Source organism: Colius striatus, chromosome 2 (genome assembly GCF_028858725.1).
Source record: "Colius striatus isolate bColStr4 chromosome 2, bColStr4.1.hap1, whole genome shotgun sequence".
NCBI classification, from domain to species: Eukaryota; Metazoa; Chordata; class Aves; order Coliiformes; family Coliidae; genus Colius; species Colius striatus.
In genome coordinates, this window is record NC_084760.1 from 119,716,488 (window position 1) to 119,732,949 (window position 16,462).

The 16,462-nt window shown below is 41.2% G+C and overlaps 1 protein-coding gene across 3 annotated transcripts in view; it reads right to left on the bottom strand.

Moving 5' to 3' along the window:
• VRK2 (VRK serine/threonine kinase 2) overlaps nt 1-16,462 on the bottom strand; it is a 44,488-nt gene that overhangs the window by 944 nt on the left and 27,082 nt on the right. Inside the window, exons 9-14 of one of the 3 annotated variants that reach the window (XR_009818146.1) lie at nt 11,385-11,505; nt 8,826-8,884; nt 6,849-7,030; nt 2,817-2,990; nt 2,314-2,493; nt 1,545-1,676 (exon numbers count right to left, since the gene is read on the bottom strand). Coding sequence is in view for 2 of the 3 variants with exons in the window: in XM_061989296.1 (XP_061845280.1) it covers nt 2,314-2,493; nt 2,817-2,990; nt 6,849-7,030; nt 8,826-8,884; nt 11,385-11,505 (716 nt within the window). In the remaining variant the exon portion in view is untranslated. The remainder of the gene's footprint in view (nt 1-1,544; nt 1,677-2,313; nt 2,494-2,816; nt 2,991-6,848; nt 7,031-8,825; nt 8,885-11,384; nt 11,506-16,462) is intronic. The other 2 variants (XM_061989296.1, XM_061989298.1) reach the window with 2 other exon arrangements.

The following is a 16,462-nucleotide window of genomic DNA, read 5'->3' on the forward strand; positions in this document are numbered from 1 at the left end:
TAATAAAGTTTTACCTTGGAAATACCAGATGTTATTCTGAAGATTGATTTGTTGTTTTAATTGGTGTAAGTTTTTGTGTGTCCTAGTGAAGTTGAAGTTCTCTTGATTTCTCCTAGAAAGCATAACTATGCTACCAGGGTGGTGTTTGGGGGGGCAGGGGAAGGCGTTAGGTCTCCAGAAGCAATGTCACCCATAGATTAGCTTACCTTTTTAATCCCATCCTTGAAAGATATCCCCAAACACTAGGGTTCTGTTTCTCACTTGACTCAAGACTTGACTCTATTATTCCACTGTCCCTCAGACAAGTTTCAGCTTGGGCTTTCTTTCTGTGATCCCATTCACTAGATGTTATTTCTTAGCTATACATCCCTTTAAGGGGGGATATAGTTCAACAGTAGCCACATGGTTTTCTTAGTGAAATTTCATAACCTAAACCATATTTCTTTGATAGAAATGTTCTGTCTTCCTGTTTTATTCCTCTTGGATTACTGACAGACATGTCTGTTTCAATTCTTCTAGAAACTGTAACTGCTTTCCAGCAGCACCTTACTAAGATCCCCTTGTAGTTTCATTGTCCCAGCTGTCTGGTGGTTTTCTGAGTGTACTTCCCAAAAGCTAAACCTGGGAGAAAGACAAGTTTCCCTCCAAGTTCTGAATTCAGACCTTTAACAGCATCCTCTGCTTAAGGCAGCAGGGTGACCACCCACTCTCCATGTCTAACTTGGGAGTGCAGTGCCTGCAGTTCACTTCTCTGGGAGTCACTCTCTGGAGAACGTGATGGCCTCTCTCGGCTCTAGCTCCTGCACCAACCATTGTTTGTTCCCTCCTTTCGTGCCTGAAGAATCTCCCTGAATTTCATAACCTCAGTACTTCAAAATTTCCTGTACAGCTTCCCTTTACCAATCTCTATGTGAAAGGAAGTGAGAGGAAGTCTGTAAAATGAAACTAACATAATCCTGTCTTCCTTCTTCCAGTTTCTCATTTGAATATCTTCTATGTGATCCACATCCATTTTAACTCTCCCCTATTATGTATAATACTCAATGGGTAGCACAGAACTAATAATGCTGTACCACTGTAGAATAATACTGGAAGAGTGACTTTTCCTTTAGGAAGACTAAATCAAAACACAAACATAAGCTAAATACTAGAGCAGTGATTGCTCCCATTTCTATAACCATGGGCTTTCCCTTTCTCCCCCAAAAGAACGAAACACAGACTCCCAAGTTTCTCTCCAGTGTGAAGGTTCCCTATACACACTCATGTTTCCTGCTCAAATGAAGAGAGTGAGTTATTGCAGCTCCATTTTTTTCCCTTCTATCCTGTTGCTGCTTGCTTTGGACTACAGTAGCATTTGCACAAAATAAAAGGATGGAGGAGAGGTGGGGGAGAGATTTGCTGCCTTTTTTTGCTATTGTCTTCTAAATTTTACATTTGAGGACTAGGAAGTAGTGATGGAATGTCTTCCTATTAAAAAATCATGTTGTTACATTGAGTCACTGTTGTGTCAGGACATTGTAGACTTATTTTTAGAGTCTGTCTACCTTGCTGTCAGCCAAAACATCTCCAAAAACTTCTGCTAACCACATTCCTGCCTGATGTTTTCAGGTACAGCTGTGCTTTTTCTGCTTCAGTCTCCTAGCTTGTGCTGGAGTCTCCAGGCAGTGATCAGCAGCCTGCTTGAAGCAAAGAATTTGGGATTAATAATGAAACTGTCTTTAAACTTGCGGTTCTGTGCATATTAGAAATTGTTCTCATTTAGCAAGTTATTTTTCCATACAAAAGGAAAACAAGTTGACATATTTCTGTTTAAATGTACTTACTTAAACTCCACAGAAAAGGAGCACAGCATGATGAAATGGATTTTATTCTGCATTATTTTTTCATGCACAGTCCCAGACCAAGACTGAATACACTCACTCAACCCTTGTATGCAGTAATTAGCAGTAATAGGAGGTGAGTTACTTTACTACTACAATCCTCAGAATTAAAAAGCCAGAATGTAAGAACTTAATTAAGAGTGCTAAGAGATTTCTACTACATAGAAAGGGGAACTACTGAAGTAAGTTTTCACCAAGAAGAGAAGAGGGTTCACAAAGGGAGGCTCTTTTCTACCTGCACACTGGTGCCATACTGTAAGTGCAGTGCTTTACTAGTAAGCAGCTCTACACAACCTTTTTGTGTTTGTGGCACACATCTAGTTTGCACAAATGCAGTTTAGGATTTGCAGGGGTGTGGGGTTTATTTTCAGAAAAGCTGCTCTTTCTGTCACAGAGTGCCATGACTGTCCTAAGGTAACGACACAAACCTCACCTTTTGTGGCTGCTCAGGCTGCTGAGTCATAGTGTAAAATGTAATGGGCTTCTCTTCCTTCTGCCGGACCTGCGAGCGTGTTACACGAGCGTGCGGCCCGCTTGGGCACGAAGGCTCTTCCTCTTCCACCTTGCTTTGCTTCTGTTGCACTGGTTTCAGTGAAGGCTTCAGCAAGTGGCCCTGCAGATGTACAGACAGTAACTGTGAGCTGAAAGGAGTTGAGTAATGTTCAAAATGATCTCAGGTGCCATTCTGAGACTGAGACCTTCCAGGTTTGAGACGGGCAAGGGTAGTGCCCTCTTTGCACTTATTCCCTGGGCTTACGTGAGTTTTGTGTTTGGAATACAGTAATCACATGCCAACTTCTGGAGTTTGAGACATCATTCCTGGCTTTTTTCAGGCACTTTTCTTCCTTGCCCGTGTCCAAGAGGTAGACACAGAACTAACTGAGCAGAGGAAGTCCCAGGGGCCACCGTGCATTACTGCAGTGCCCAGACCCTTACCTGCTGTGGCTCTGTGTGCTGAGGCGTCCTCTTGAATCTACTTGGCTTTTCTTCATCTTGCAGTTGTTTGCCTGCTCCCCCAGTGCAGCCTTTGCTTTGACAGATGCCTGCTTCACCCTCTATCTTTTTTTGCTTCTCCTGAACTGGCTTTGGCAGAGTCTTTGGTAAACGAACCTGCAGATGTACAGTGAACAGTTTTGTAGAGTGAAACAAAGTCAGTATTTCAAAAGGAAAAATGTTCCATCTTCAGGGCCGAGAACACAGAATGAGAACAAGCTTTTATCTTGCTCAAAAGAATTGCTTTCAGCATTTTAATGATCAATAAATGTCTTCTTCAAACAGTACAAAGTTAGAGCTATGCTGTGTTTGTGAAGTATGCTACAAAATAAACTTCAGGTATGCATTTCAAAACATTCACTGATAACCCTTCTTGGGAAGGATGCCAGGAAGTCCCCCTTTGTTTCATTAAGATGTAGAGCTGAACACACTTCAGATCACTGAGTTGAGTCAAATGCAAAACTCTCTCAGGTAAGATGATCACCAAGTCTTGTGACTCAGATAATCTAGTTAAAGAGTTGAGATTTATATTCTTTTACAGTCTTTAAAAAACAAGTGGAGCCCAACCAGGCTGTATGTCACGTGCCTTTGGTACTTCTGGCACACTAGTGGCTTGGTAACTGTTCTGGTTGCATATGGTCCTGACTGCAGCAGCTGTATTGGAATACAGCAGCTAAAAAAGAACTAACAGGCTGCTTTTTTGTACTGCAAATTAAATACATACAGGAGATTCAGGCTGCATAGCTTAAATATTGTTTAAAGTGCCACTAGGCACTTCATGTGTTGTTTAATCTCAGATACCTTTTAAGAATGTAATCCATAGTTCTGCTCTGTGAAAATTATCAATGTTTAGATGTGCAAAGGTGTGTCTGTTCTGAACGACTCAAGCTAGTCTCAAACCTCAGGACATAACACTGTAAAACAGCCCCAAGAACTAGGTGAGGCTCAGTGCCAGCCTGACAGTTACCCAGCTGCAGGGGCCCAAGCCCTGCTCTGTACCATCCTGCACCCTGCCAGAACTACTGACCCTGTTGACACCGAACTCTGGTGTCTTTGTAACACACACATACCTCAAATGCCTACAGGACTTACAGCACCAGTGAAAACACCTTTTTGCCTAAAAAGTAGCATATTCCACAGTAATAAAAATTCCTGGTATTGATGTAATTGTTTTTCTGAATGGCATCTACAAGATCTGGCAAGCAGCCAGGTGACCTTACCATCCTTTGTTTGGCCCTGATGCTAGCACTTCCACTGGAGGTGGAAAAGAGGAAATACTTATCCAGGGACAAAACCTGTGCTAAACAAATTTGAGAATGAACACCATTATCACCAGTGTTTGGTGTGTAACTGAAAACAAAGCACCAGGACGTAGCCACTGTTAGGCTTTTTATGTGACCTCAAGGTTAGATTCACGCACTACGCAGGGAGCTGCATCTTAAAATTCATGTTCTATAACAATTCCCCTTCACATCCTTTTCAAGAAGGCAGTGTTACAGGATCACCTTATTGGTACTTACAGATGTTTACTGGTCTTCAGAAAGGAATTAACCCAAAATCACCTCTCCCCTGTGTACCAAACTGATACAGGTGGAATCAGGCAGGTCATCTGGAGTCAGATTCTGCTCATAAGCAAGAAGTGAGGAGACAGTAGATTGTTTGTAGTGGCTCCCACTATTCTTAGGTTGCCTCTTTAATGGGAGAACTGTTTGGTGAATAAAAGGAGAGGTGGAAAGGGAATGCAGAGGGCCGAGATGAAAAGAGTCAGCCCTAGGATAACTACAGACAGTGCTGCGAAGAGATGCAGGGGGAAGTGTCTGCCTGTCATCGACACTTTGTCAGGACTGTAGCACCAAAGTGCACCAGGCCTCAAATATCCTCCTCAGCCTATAACCACCGAGTGGAAAATCAGATGTTTGGAAAATGGCAATAAATATACAAGAAAGTTTGGTTATCTGCTCTCTGTACTTGTGTCTAAGTACTCCATCAACTCTTTGAAATTTCCTTTCTGAGGCCGTTTTGCAGTGAATGTTACAGGAAACTCGTGCATGTAAAGCAGCAGCAGAACTGGCTGAAGAAACGTCCTCAAGTACAGGGCAGGTGATCAGTGGAGCAGTGCAGCATTCTGACTGTTCCTGCAGGCAAAGCACTCAACGCTGAAACTCTCTGAAAATGTGCTGACGGGTGCCCAGAGTCAGTAATACGCAGACACACGCTCTCTGATCTTTTCTTTCTTGGCCATCAAAACCAATTCTGCTTAGTCCTACAGCACCAGAGCGGTGGTAACTGAAGTCCTCACTCGTGGATTCAGCAGTGGGGTTGCACACTTGCAAACAGCAAGTGCTACAGCAGCTCTCACAGCCGGGAAGGTCGGGATCATATTTTATGCTAGTATACTGTCAAGTCTTAGGCCAGGCAATAAGAAGTAAATAGATTTGCTATTTGGTATCCGACTCTAAGAAATCGAAGGCTTGTGAAGCAGAGATCCAACAGGATCAGCCAGAGAGCAGTTAACAGCTACCTGATATTTCAATTCCGTTTCAAAAAATAACAGAAACTCTCACGTTAGGGAGGACAAAGTGGTCACCATCATAGCACGAGAAATACTGTCATTGAAACAGCCTTCGGTTTTGTTAAAGAAAGAAAAAGTGATAAAACCAGAAAAGTCAATAAAATTGCTAAAATAAGTATCTGTAATTACCAAGATCAAAACCCAGTGCCTTTTTATTAAACATGAACTTTTGTTCTGCCTTCCATAATACGTAAATAGTGCTGACAATTGGTTTGTGAGGCACTCGCTACAATAAAATGTAATTGTATCATGAGAGAAAGGTGACAATCAGAAGATCATGAAAAAATTACATATTCTCACTGGTGGTTAATTAGCCATGCAAAACCCCCTCAAACAGATATTCTCTTCTATTAGGAATGATTACTATGCAGGCCTACAGATGTCAATACCACAGTCATTCAAATACTTCTTTCCCTACTAATTGAAGGTTGTAAAGCTCTGGTGCCAAGGTTTTGCTTCCAAAGAGCTAATTTATGACTAGAAGGATATTTTATGTCTTCAGTTGCAGCAGCTACAAAACTCAGCAAATCAGAACCATCTGTGCACTGATACTTGAATCACCATTCATCTAGCAGCCTATCAGTCACATTACTTTGCATCCTGCATTCTTGGCTCACGTATGCTTGTGATGGTCCAAAGTTCACCAGAAATATTAAAACTGAACGGTACCCTGACCCTGCCTTATTGCACATGCACCAGAGACAGAAACGGGGCTCTGGCATGTGGGGATAGGGACGCACGGCACTGACATTTTACAGCAGGTCCAGTAGCATTGCTAATTACCTCCATCTCCACTTATTAAAACACCGTTTCATTAACTGGATAGTTTCAGACTTAAAAAGTACAAAAGGAAAATAGAACTCGATAGCTGTTGGGTTTTAAATTCTCTGTTAGTGCATCACGTAGCACTGCATACCAACAACACAGCTGAATCCCAGAATAATACCTCCTCCACATTAGTGGCTTGCAGGAGTAGAAAGGCAAATGACAAAGAACAGCTTGAAAGCAAGAAAATGAATTAAATGCTTTCACTAATAAAGGTAACTTTGCTTTTAATCTGGTACGAAGGAAAAACCTGGCATTCAGGCTTGTCTTCAAGATGTTAGTGAACAAAGTCCTTGACTTCCCCATTATCCTGAAAGTAAATCATTCTCCACAGACCTTCTGCTTTGAAGCCAGAGCCTGCGGGTCAAAAGGACTCATGACAGTTCTTCCTCCTTAAGGGTTGACATCCCACTTTTTAGCAAAGCCAGGGGAAACAGGAATTAACAAACACGGTGTATTTAAGGCATAAGAACTGCTGTGTCAGTCTCATTTTGAGATCTTAAACTATTTCCTCTTCTACAAAAGAAAAGACAACAATCAAGCAGGAGATGTCAGAAACAATCCCAGAACTGTCTTACTTTTGACGCTTTAGCAGCAAGGTGATTCTGCGCGCACGCTGCAGCGGAAAATTCCAGAGGGCCATCGTAGCGAGTTCCGCTTGACTCTAGTCCAGCCAGCAGGATTTTCTTGAGCACTTCATACTTTGGCTTCTCATCATAAGCTAATCCATAAACACGTTCCAAAAACTTGGATATTTCACCTGTGGAACAAATGTTAATGTGAATTTCAGTTGGTGTGGACCTGGAACTTCAGGAAGAATCGATTTCCAAAGTGGGTGCCGATCCTCCATTGCTGACACGAGTCACAATTTCAGATGAAGACACTTGAAACAGAACTGACAACATCATGTCTTTTTGAGATGAGGAAAGGAAGAGCTACATTTGGATAAACAAGCTAACCCTGAAGTGCTGTGTCTCGTTATGCACTTGCACTAATTAGTACAGTACCAAAAGCTAAGTATAAAAATTAATCCGAATACTGTATCAGCCAGTATTGATAGTTTCGTGTAAAATGTGTTTTATATGCGACAGATCATAGCACCCCTTTAAATATTAACTGCTCTCAGCAAGGCTATTTTAGTCTATATAGATTTGGACTGCTTTGGGGAAAAGCAACTTTTTATTTTTCCTTCTATTACTTGGACAAATATGGGATTTGAGTTCACATCCTAAAACAGACTAACACAGCAGCAGGACTCTGCTCTCGTTATCCAGTGGTTCTAGAAGGGGGAAAACCACTGAATGGGCAGAAATAATGCTATTAGGAAAAACATACAGGGAGGATCAAACTTTCTTTCAGCTGAACACCCAAGTGTATCCTAAAAGTGGTGTACTACACTAGATATTAGCATCTGGTAAAACCCCAGGAGTAAAGATTTATTAAACATGTACACACCTCATGAATATATTTTATGAAATCCGTGATGCATTGCACTAATTCCAACAAGAGAAATGCTATGAAAAGAGGTAAAGAAATCAAAAATAGATACTGGCCTTTGGAAGAAGTTTGGTGTTTTCCCTGGGTTACTTTTCTATTTGAGTGAAGGAAGAAACATATGACATGACAAACTTCCCATCCATTTGCTTTTTCAAACTCTGAATACTAAGCAATAAACCTTTTGTAGACAGTTGCTACTATTTCCATACCAACAGCTACTTCTGTCTCTGAGATAATCACTGCTTCCTAACACCTTGGCTTACATATGGCAGAGATGCCTTATGTCACTCAATGGCATACATCACAGATGAGACCGAGGAAGATTTTTATACTACCACACACAGAGGCTGAAAATTGAGCCTTTGAGGTCTTCATCTCCTGAGTGCTTGCTTATGGGATAATGCAGGAAAGCAGCAGCAGAGCAGTCGCTGCAATAAAAGCATTAAGCATTCCCGAGTATCCAGTATCAGTAAGCATCAAGAATCACTTCTTGGAGAGTGACCAGTGTTTGACAGCATCCATAAATTGGCCCTCTCCCCTTGTAGTTAATAAGCCTTTGAGCTAAAATTGCTTAAAATATAATAAGCTTCTATGTGAAGGGCCTGATCCAGCCTCACTGGAGTCAGGAATATTAGTTCCATTAAATCCCTGAATTAATGAGCGTGACACAATCTAACAATGAATATTACATCACTCCTATGTCATCAGCTAAAGGGAGATATGGGAGGCTGAATTCTTCTCTGGATAGGTAGGTGACAGAGTGGTTCACACGGGCTTGATTTCAAGGGGTTGTCTCAAGGGTGGCTCCTGCTTGCACACCGTAGCTCACCCTTAAGACCAGAGCCTGGTAATACCACATGGGCTCGGATCTGGTGAAGGCACTTGCCTTAAGGCACAAAACCTAGAACTCACATTTAAGAGTGAAGACTAAATTGAAGACTTTGTTAAATCTGTGTTACTTTTACTTATCTTCTGCTTCTCCCAAATACAGTAAGACATTTCAATATTCTTTGTAACAGGCTAAAGAGCTATATGGTACATGGTGCAGGTACACTTACTGCAGCTGCTTCCAGAAGAATCCCATTTCATCACTGAATCTGGGAGCTCATCCATAAGTCTGAAACAACAGGAGAGTGCAGCAATGTGGTTTCATGTGGTTTTGGAACAGGTGATTCTTCATTTGGGATTTAGAAAGACAGCAAGTCTCAATTCCAAAGGGAGTGGACCTCCGGAATAGCCAATGACTCGCAGTACTGCTTTTAGAACAAAACCTCCTCCTAACACCTATTGTTTTAACTCTTTGGAGACTGCTGTTTTCACCAAGACTGAGCTTACAGCTAAGACTGCACTTTAGTGTTAAGCTTTTCTTTGTAGATGTTTTAAGTTTTCTGGAAAGAAAAATCCTTTGAGCTGAAATGGCTTGTTCTGACCTCAGCTTAACGATTGGTATTTGTACTGGAATTTAAGCAGCAGTCTGGTGTGCCAAGTAGTCATTTAGCATCAGGTTCCTTCTGCCGTGTAGCTCACGGGCAGCTGGACAATGGCTGTCAAAATTACAAGCAGGCAGTGCAGGGACAAAAGGGGAGAGGGAGGTTAAACAACCTAAGTCCTATGCACTTCATGAACTGCAGGGCAGGGACACAGATGTACTTTCTATTTGCCCAGAAACAGAAATAGCAAAGGACTCTGGAGCTCAGGACCAATCCTTCCCTATATATGGATGAAATAACTCATCTTTATACAGGCATGAACCAGGATCATCTCCCAGAACATGCAGGAGGAACCTGCAGCTGCACAAGTCCCTGTGCCTGCACTAAGTGACATATACTGGTTCAGTATAGCTGCTGATACTGGTAAAGGATTCTCCTTCTTTTAATTGGGGTTTTTTTTGCTTAAAGAAGTCATAAAATCCTGCCAAGAAGTAACAGGACATGTGTTCAAATGCATAAAGCTGGGTTACATAGGCCAATAGGCTCCCATTCAGTAAACTGTTGTTTAGTAGCAGAAACAAGGGTTTCAATTTTGGGGTTTCAATTTTGGGGTTTCATTCTAATACAAATGGAGCCTCTTATCCAGTTATGGCGTGGCACAAACTTTTGTAATCTCAAATATACCAGTAGTCCTTAAACATCCCCTAACAAGTGCTCAAAGTTTTGGCTCAGTTGCCTCATTGCCCCAGTGCTACTGAGAGAAAAGACCAAGAACTCGTAGTGAAGGGATGAGAGGGTGAGACAACCGGTGAACAACACAGTTAGCTCCTGCCTTTCAGTTGCCTCCCCACCTTCCAGGCTGTGCTGCTGAATGTACTTATTTACTTACAAGCAATTGGATATGCACATATATCTAGATGTCTATTTCTGGCCTGTGAAAACAGTATAGGCACTGACAATTAAGAGAAATACAAGGGGAAGACCTGGGCAAGTTACCTAATGGCGAGAATGTAATTCATTAGACTAATAGGATATTTCTGATAAACAGAATCTGTATAATTTTTCAGTGTGTTTCCTCGAAGCATCTGTTTGCCTGGCATCCCGAAGCTGCTTGCAATCTAAGGGTTAACCGCAAGGGAAGAATTAGTGAAGCAGCATGATTGATTAAATTGATTTAACATTGAATTGTGTAAGTGTTACATTGCAGGGGGTTGTGTAACGATCAGAACTTCTAAAGGAGGAATATTAAACATAACATAGGATGTCAACATTTACAGATGCAATCTGTATTATCCGCAGTCTGCAGGCTAACCTTTTTCTCTGTTGAGAGCCGATGCCACACTGAATTTGCAGATTGATTTCTGTGGATCAGCTATCCCTATTGTGTACCTCTGTTGTGACTTGCCCTACTTAAAAGTTTGCTGCCTTCTGCAATTGTGATGTTGCATTGATGGGTAACTACTCCTCTGTACAGCCTTCTACAGGCTACGCTGTACCGCATGCAATTAACTCTCTCAAGTCCCAACTGTGAAAGCAGAGAAAGAAAACACTAATACACTGCGTTGCTTTAGTAAGCTCTAAATGAGTCATGCTGGGAAAAAGGAAAGATTTTAATCAAGTTCCTTAGTATTTTGGTATTTAATTGTTTGTAATGGCAGTAGGCTTATATAACATAAAAAAAAACCCTACACAAAGACATCTGAAAAATTGTACCGTACAGAAACTTAAATCAATTGAACGCACATGTGGGAAAACTTCCAAGAGATGTTTGCACTGTAGTCTCCACAAAGCATCCATGAGGTTGAATGGAAGCACACAACAACCTTCTGCATGTGCAGTAAGGCCTGCACTAATTCACAAATACGGTCTTTAAAAAAAGAGTATTAAAAAACGATACACAGCAGACAGAACGACTGTGTTCTGTGCCTTAGAATCTACCGTCTCACTACAGCAGCACAGACAGCAACATGTGGGACAGGGTATCCATGAGCATAGCGTTGACATTTTTAACTGCTTCTAACATCTCTTTTAATTAAGGAAAACTGTTTTAACTTTCTTGTAAGGTGCCATTCTACAGCATGTAAAGCTGTCTATTCCTGGCCCGTTTTATCAAGTGCTGAGGATGTTGCAGGGTTCCAGGGTGGAGTGTGTGTGCACATATGTACACGTGTGGTATTTTATTTTTACTTTGTTTTCGCAGTCTGGACGGCTACAGGGTCCTTCAGGTTGTGTTCCCAGGGCAGCTTCCCACACGACCACTGCAGCATGCAGTACCCGAGGATTTCAAGGTCACCTCGTCTGGATGGGGCTAAAATGTGGGGAGGGAAAAAAAAAAGAAAAAAAAGTTGAAGAACTTCTTAGGAAATAGAAAAGACTTTGATTGAACTGGTGTTGATGAAATATGAAAAAGCCAAACGGGCAAAGTGTTTTGTTTATTCAGCTGTATTAGACCTAAACCGCCCCGGCGTTTGGCCACAGTCCACAGACAGGCAGTGACTTGTTACTGTTGAAGTAAGGGTCAGTTTCCTCACCTCCTCCAAACTTCATCCTTCCTCAGTCTGGCCTGTCACATGGACTTGATCCCCATGGCCTCTGACATGATCCAGACAGCCCATAACTGAGTACCAACACTTTCTCAAAGAGCCAAGCAGTAAAACAAAGAAATAAATGTCTGCTGCTAAATTGCTAACACATGTTCCAGGAAGTCCATGGGGTCCACATTGGTCATGCAGGGACCCTGTGAGTGCAGACTAAACACTTGATGGCCTTTCCTGTTCTCCTACAGGGCTTCTTGAACTTGGAAGCTATGACAAAACTGCCATCTAGTGTACATTTACCCACCAAAGCCGTCTGCTTACAGCTACCGTGAGCTGCTTGTCCTAGCACAGGCTCAACTACCCTTGCTGTTTAGCAAGTCCTGTGTACACTTACCATTACTACTTCCAAAAAGGAAGTTATTTCAGGAATAACTTCCTCCTCTCCTGCACGCCCCAAACAGATACACTCAACTACAGGATACAAGTACAGTAGGTATAATTCTATCAATAATTAACCCCATCCCCAACACATCTACACAGAAAGACAGCTAACTGGAGTTAATCTATATATTGACTTTTCCAAGAGAAAGAGTAGAAAAAAAGAAGTGCAATACTAATAGAATTGCTATTGCTTGCTGCCATTCAGAGGAAACCAAACTTGAAAAAACTGATGAAGCTGGATTGCTGCAACATTGCTTCGTACACATTTGACTTGCAGCCTATATAGATCGCAAGTGAAGCCCACGTGGAGTCTGCAAAACCAGAAACTGTTCATCTTGATTAAAGAAAGACAGATGCAGAAGTTTCAATTTATGCTTTTCTGAAATGGATTTGTACTTTAGAGGGAACTTTTTGGTACTTTTTGTCTAGCTTAAAGACTAGTAGTTGAGTATAGTGCTGTTAATCCAGCCATAAACAGATATCATATTTTATGGGCCTTCATTAAACAATTTCCACAAAGTCACTCAGCAAACTTATCTTTTAATTTCAAAAGTCATCTGCTAAAAGCTACGGTGCCAACACATCAGAACTGTTACTCGTTACCGTACACACATTATTGTAAAAGCAGAAGATTAGTTCTTACACATTCTCTATCTTAACCACTATTAGACTATGGGATTATTAAAGGCCCTTCAATCTAACAGAATGCTCCACTATCCCTCGGGTGTCGTTTGTTTTCTGCACTAGATTCGGCAACGTCCTAATGCAAGACTTGGCTCTCGTATTAAAATAAAAACGCAATCTCTACCACTTGCTGTTCTGTAGCGATTTCTTCAGCCGTAAATCTCCTGTTAACTGTGGAACAATTCCATTCATACACATGTATTCACAACTCCTTTCTCCATTATGGCAATTCCAGATTATAACCATGTAAGCCAGCATTTTTGATCGCAGAGCCTCTAATTTTCACGCAAGGCTTTTCTGGCTCCTGCCTGTGTAAGAGGGGCGACGGAAAGTGGCCTTTTGAGAAAAATTGTCAAAATTACAATGGACCAGTTTTTGTCGCTGAGGGACTAATTGACACGAATCTGTAAATAATGCTAAGTCAATTGGATTTCAGAAGCTAACCTAAGATAACTCTTTTTCTGACAAAACAAGTCCCTAGAGCATAAAGTTTACTTCACAGTTAGCAGTTTGGCCATGAGTAATCACCCTCTCACTCACGTGCACATCTAACACCAGGACAAAGTCAGCACAAATAGGGAGATGTGAGCAAGCAAGACTTTCCTAGTACCTGCCTAAAGCTGGAGTAGTCAGTTGAGGGGGAAAAAAAAAGGTGCATGCAACTAAGCTGTCCATCACTAAAAAAGAAAAGAGAAACGTGTTACAGAGAGATGGTCAAGTCCCACATCATTTTATCTCCCAGGTCACTGCAAATGTTACTACATAAAGACATCTACACGTGGTTTTCGTAGAACCACAGGGACATGTCAACATCTGATTATTTGACTGTACCAGCTTATTTCTTCCCTTTGCTCCTTTGTCAGTTCAGTATTAGAGACACTAGCTTTAAACCTTTAAAATCATTTGGACTTATAATATCTAATATAACTTATAACTTAAATACACTTGTAAAAAAGTGTATTCACAACCAGGTAACCTTTAATGAATTAATATTGCCTATGATCAACAGAATAATCAGATTTTCATGCTAAATAAAGCACTAATAAATACATATTGACTGTATGTTTTCCTGTAAAAATAAATCTGCTAATAAAATCAGAGATAACAAGAATTCTTAATAAACATCAACTGAGAGAAGTCAGTCTTTCTGCATTTTAAATGTGATAGCCATGCAAAAATAAACAATTCTGCTTGGTAACTTGTCGCTGTTATGAAAGTATACATTCAAAAATAGGACTTACATCAAATTCTCTTACTTGTCAGGAGACTAAAAACTTGCTGTTTTTTTTCTTTATTTTTAATAGCTATTTCATTTCTGCTTTCCTATTAACCAGGATTTTTTATTCTTACTGTGCTGCTCTCATCTGAAATACTGTTTAGTGGGAACACGTTGGCGATACTTTATTTCCGATACTTTATTTCACAATATTTTTATAGTTTAGCTTTTTAATTTGAAGATTTAAGGCCTGATTCTGTCCTCACTCCCGCCAAGATAAATCAGGAACAACTCCACTGAAGTTTATGAATTAAAAGCCACGTCAATGGAGTCAGAGTTAGGCCATAACAAGTTTTATATACACCACAAACATATATTCAACATGCAGGCGCAGGGTTCAACGATAACTCAGAATAACATAACTGAAGCAATTCACTCTGAGAAGAAAATATATGATGTATCTCTGTATAAAGGATTTGGCAGCTATCTGAGCCCTAATTTATATTCAGATTACTATTTCAAAATAGATCATAAATGATATCACACCAGCCACGATATGCTCTCAAAACTACACTCCTCACAAGGACTCATCTGAAACCCATCTAAAATTGGGAGTTTTCCTCTATGGCTGTTATTAAGCTTTCTCAAGCTTTTTGTAAAGATCTAGGAGGCTAACGAGTTAATTAGCACAGTTACATTATAATTTCACCATTGCTGTTTCTTTAGATTTGAAGCTTTCCATAAAAAGGATCATTTTAGTTGCTCATATTGCATCTACAGGCAGTGGAACCTCCAATTCTTGCTGGCATTACGGCATACAAATTCATGTTAATTCACAAACAAATATAACTCAGAGCATAGACATTAATCCAAAAGCCCATAAAGTAAAAAGGGTGTTAACATGAGCATGGAGAAATAGAATTATGCTAAAAACGTATCATAACAATGTTTTAATAAATGAACTAAAAGTGACGTAACTTCTTAACTCAAGGTTGAAACGATTAAAGAACCAGACAAGTACAAGACTTGTCAAAAATCAGTGCCTATATTAGAGGCAGAAGAAGGGAAAAGACCATAAAAAGCTAATAATGAAGTATTGCTTCCTCAAGGTACTGGTCAATCTGAGAAGTTCACTGCAGCAGGACAGTGACTAACTGAACAGTGGGTGGCTACATGGAAAAAGCTAGATAAATAGAGTTAAATTTATGATAAATTTTACTGCTTGGAGGCCATTCTATACAGACTGATGCAGACTCAGGGCAATTGCCAGCAGAGGCCAGGAGCAATCTCTCCGCCCCTCACATACAGTTCTGCACTGTTAGCTTGATGCATTGCTGAAGTATTCACTGACAATAACCACCACTATGGAATGCTGGCAAGAAAAATCCAATGCAAACACAGTGTCACCATGACTGGACTAAAACCGTTCCAAAGAACTCAGCCTGGCACACGGCAGTGAGTGATGTTTCCCATGCCAGCTATGGTCTCTCCTAACCTCGTATCCTACAGCTATACATTCAACCGGTCACATGGCCGATGGGCACAGAACACAGGGCAGAGCCAGTGGCCAGCCCACACATCAGCACTGTCCTGTCAGCTATTGGATGCAGTCCCAGCCCCATAGCTGCAAAACTCACTTTAAGACAAATAAATGCAACAACCCTACTGCTGCTGCCCTGCTGTGGCCAAGCTCTTGAGCACTCTGAGAGACAGTAGGTCCTGCAGGCCAGAAGTTCTCAAACTGTGATCTTCCAACCTCTTTAAAATAGCAGCACTGTCCTGGACAATCACAGCAGCCTAATGTGTGAATAAATGCGGTGCAGCCTCCAGAGCAGTTAGACAGATCCACCGACCAGCAGGATCTAACTGCAGAGATTCCTCATTTCCACATTTGCTGTGCTGCATCCATAATAGAACTGCCAACAGCAGCACTCTCTTCTGAACACAGTGAATGATCATCAGGACTAGTGGAATGGCATGTGCTGAAAGGTAGAGGGTTGGGATCTTTATATGGTGGGGAGAAGTTTATGTAGTGGGAGGACTGGAAGATGCAAAGGAACTTCACCACAATATCTGAGTGGGAGATCGTTCTGTGATGGCAAGAGGTGAAGGTACCTGATTGGAAGTAAAAGGTTCCAAGCCTGCAGTAAGGAGAACATGTGGCAGGAGAGTGGGGACGGGAAGTTTACTCTTCTTTCACATCTGTGTGGCAGAAAAAGCCAAACTCACAAAGGTAACAGGTGGGTGACAAGTAGAGGTTGTCAAGCAGCTGTGAGATTCACTAACTTTTTGAATTCTGGTGCAGAGACCAAGAGCCAAAACTAAATCAATTCCCAGCCACACTCATCAGTTGTGGTAGGAAGTGGTGATGCTCATCTTCTTATCTT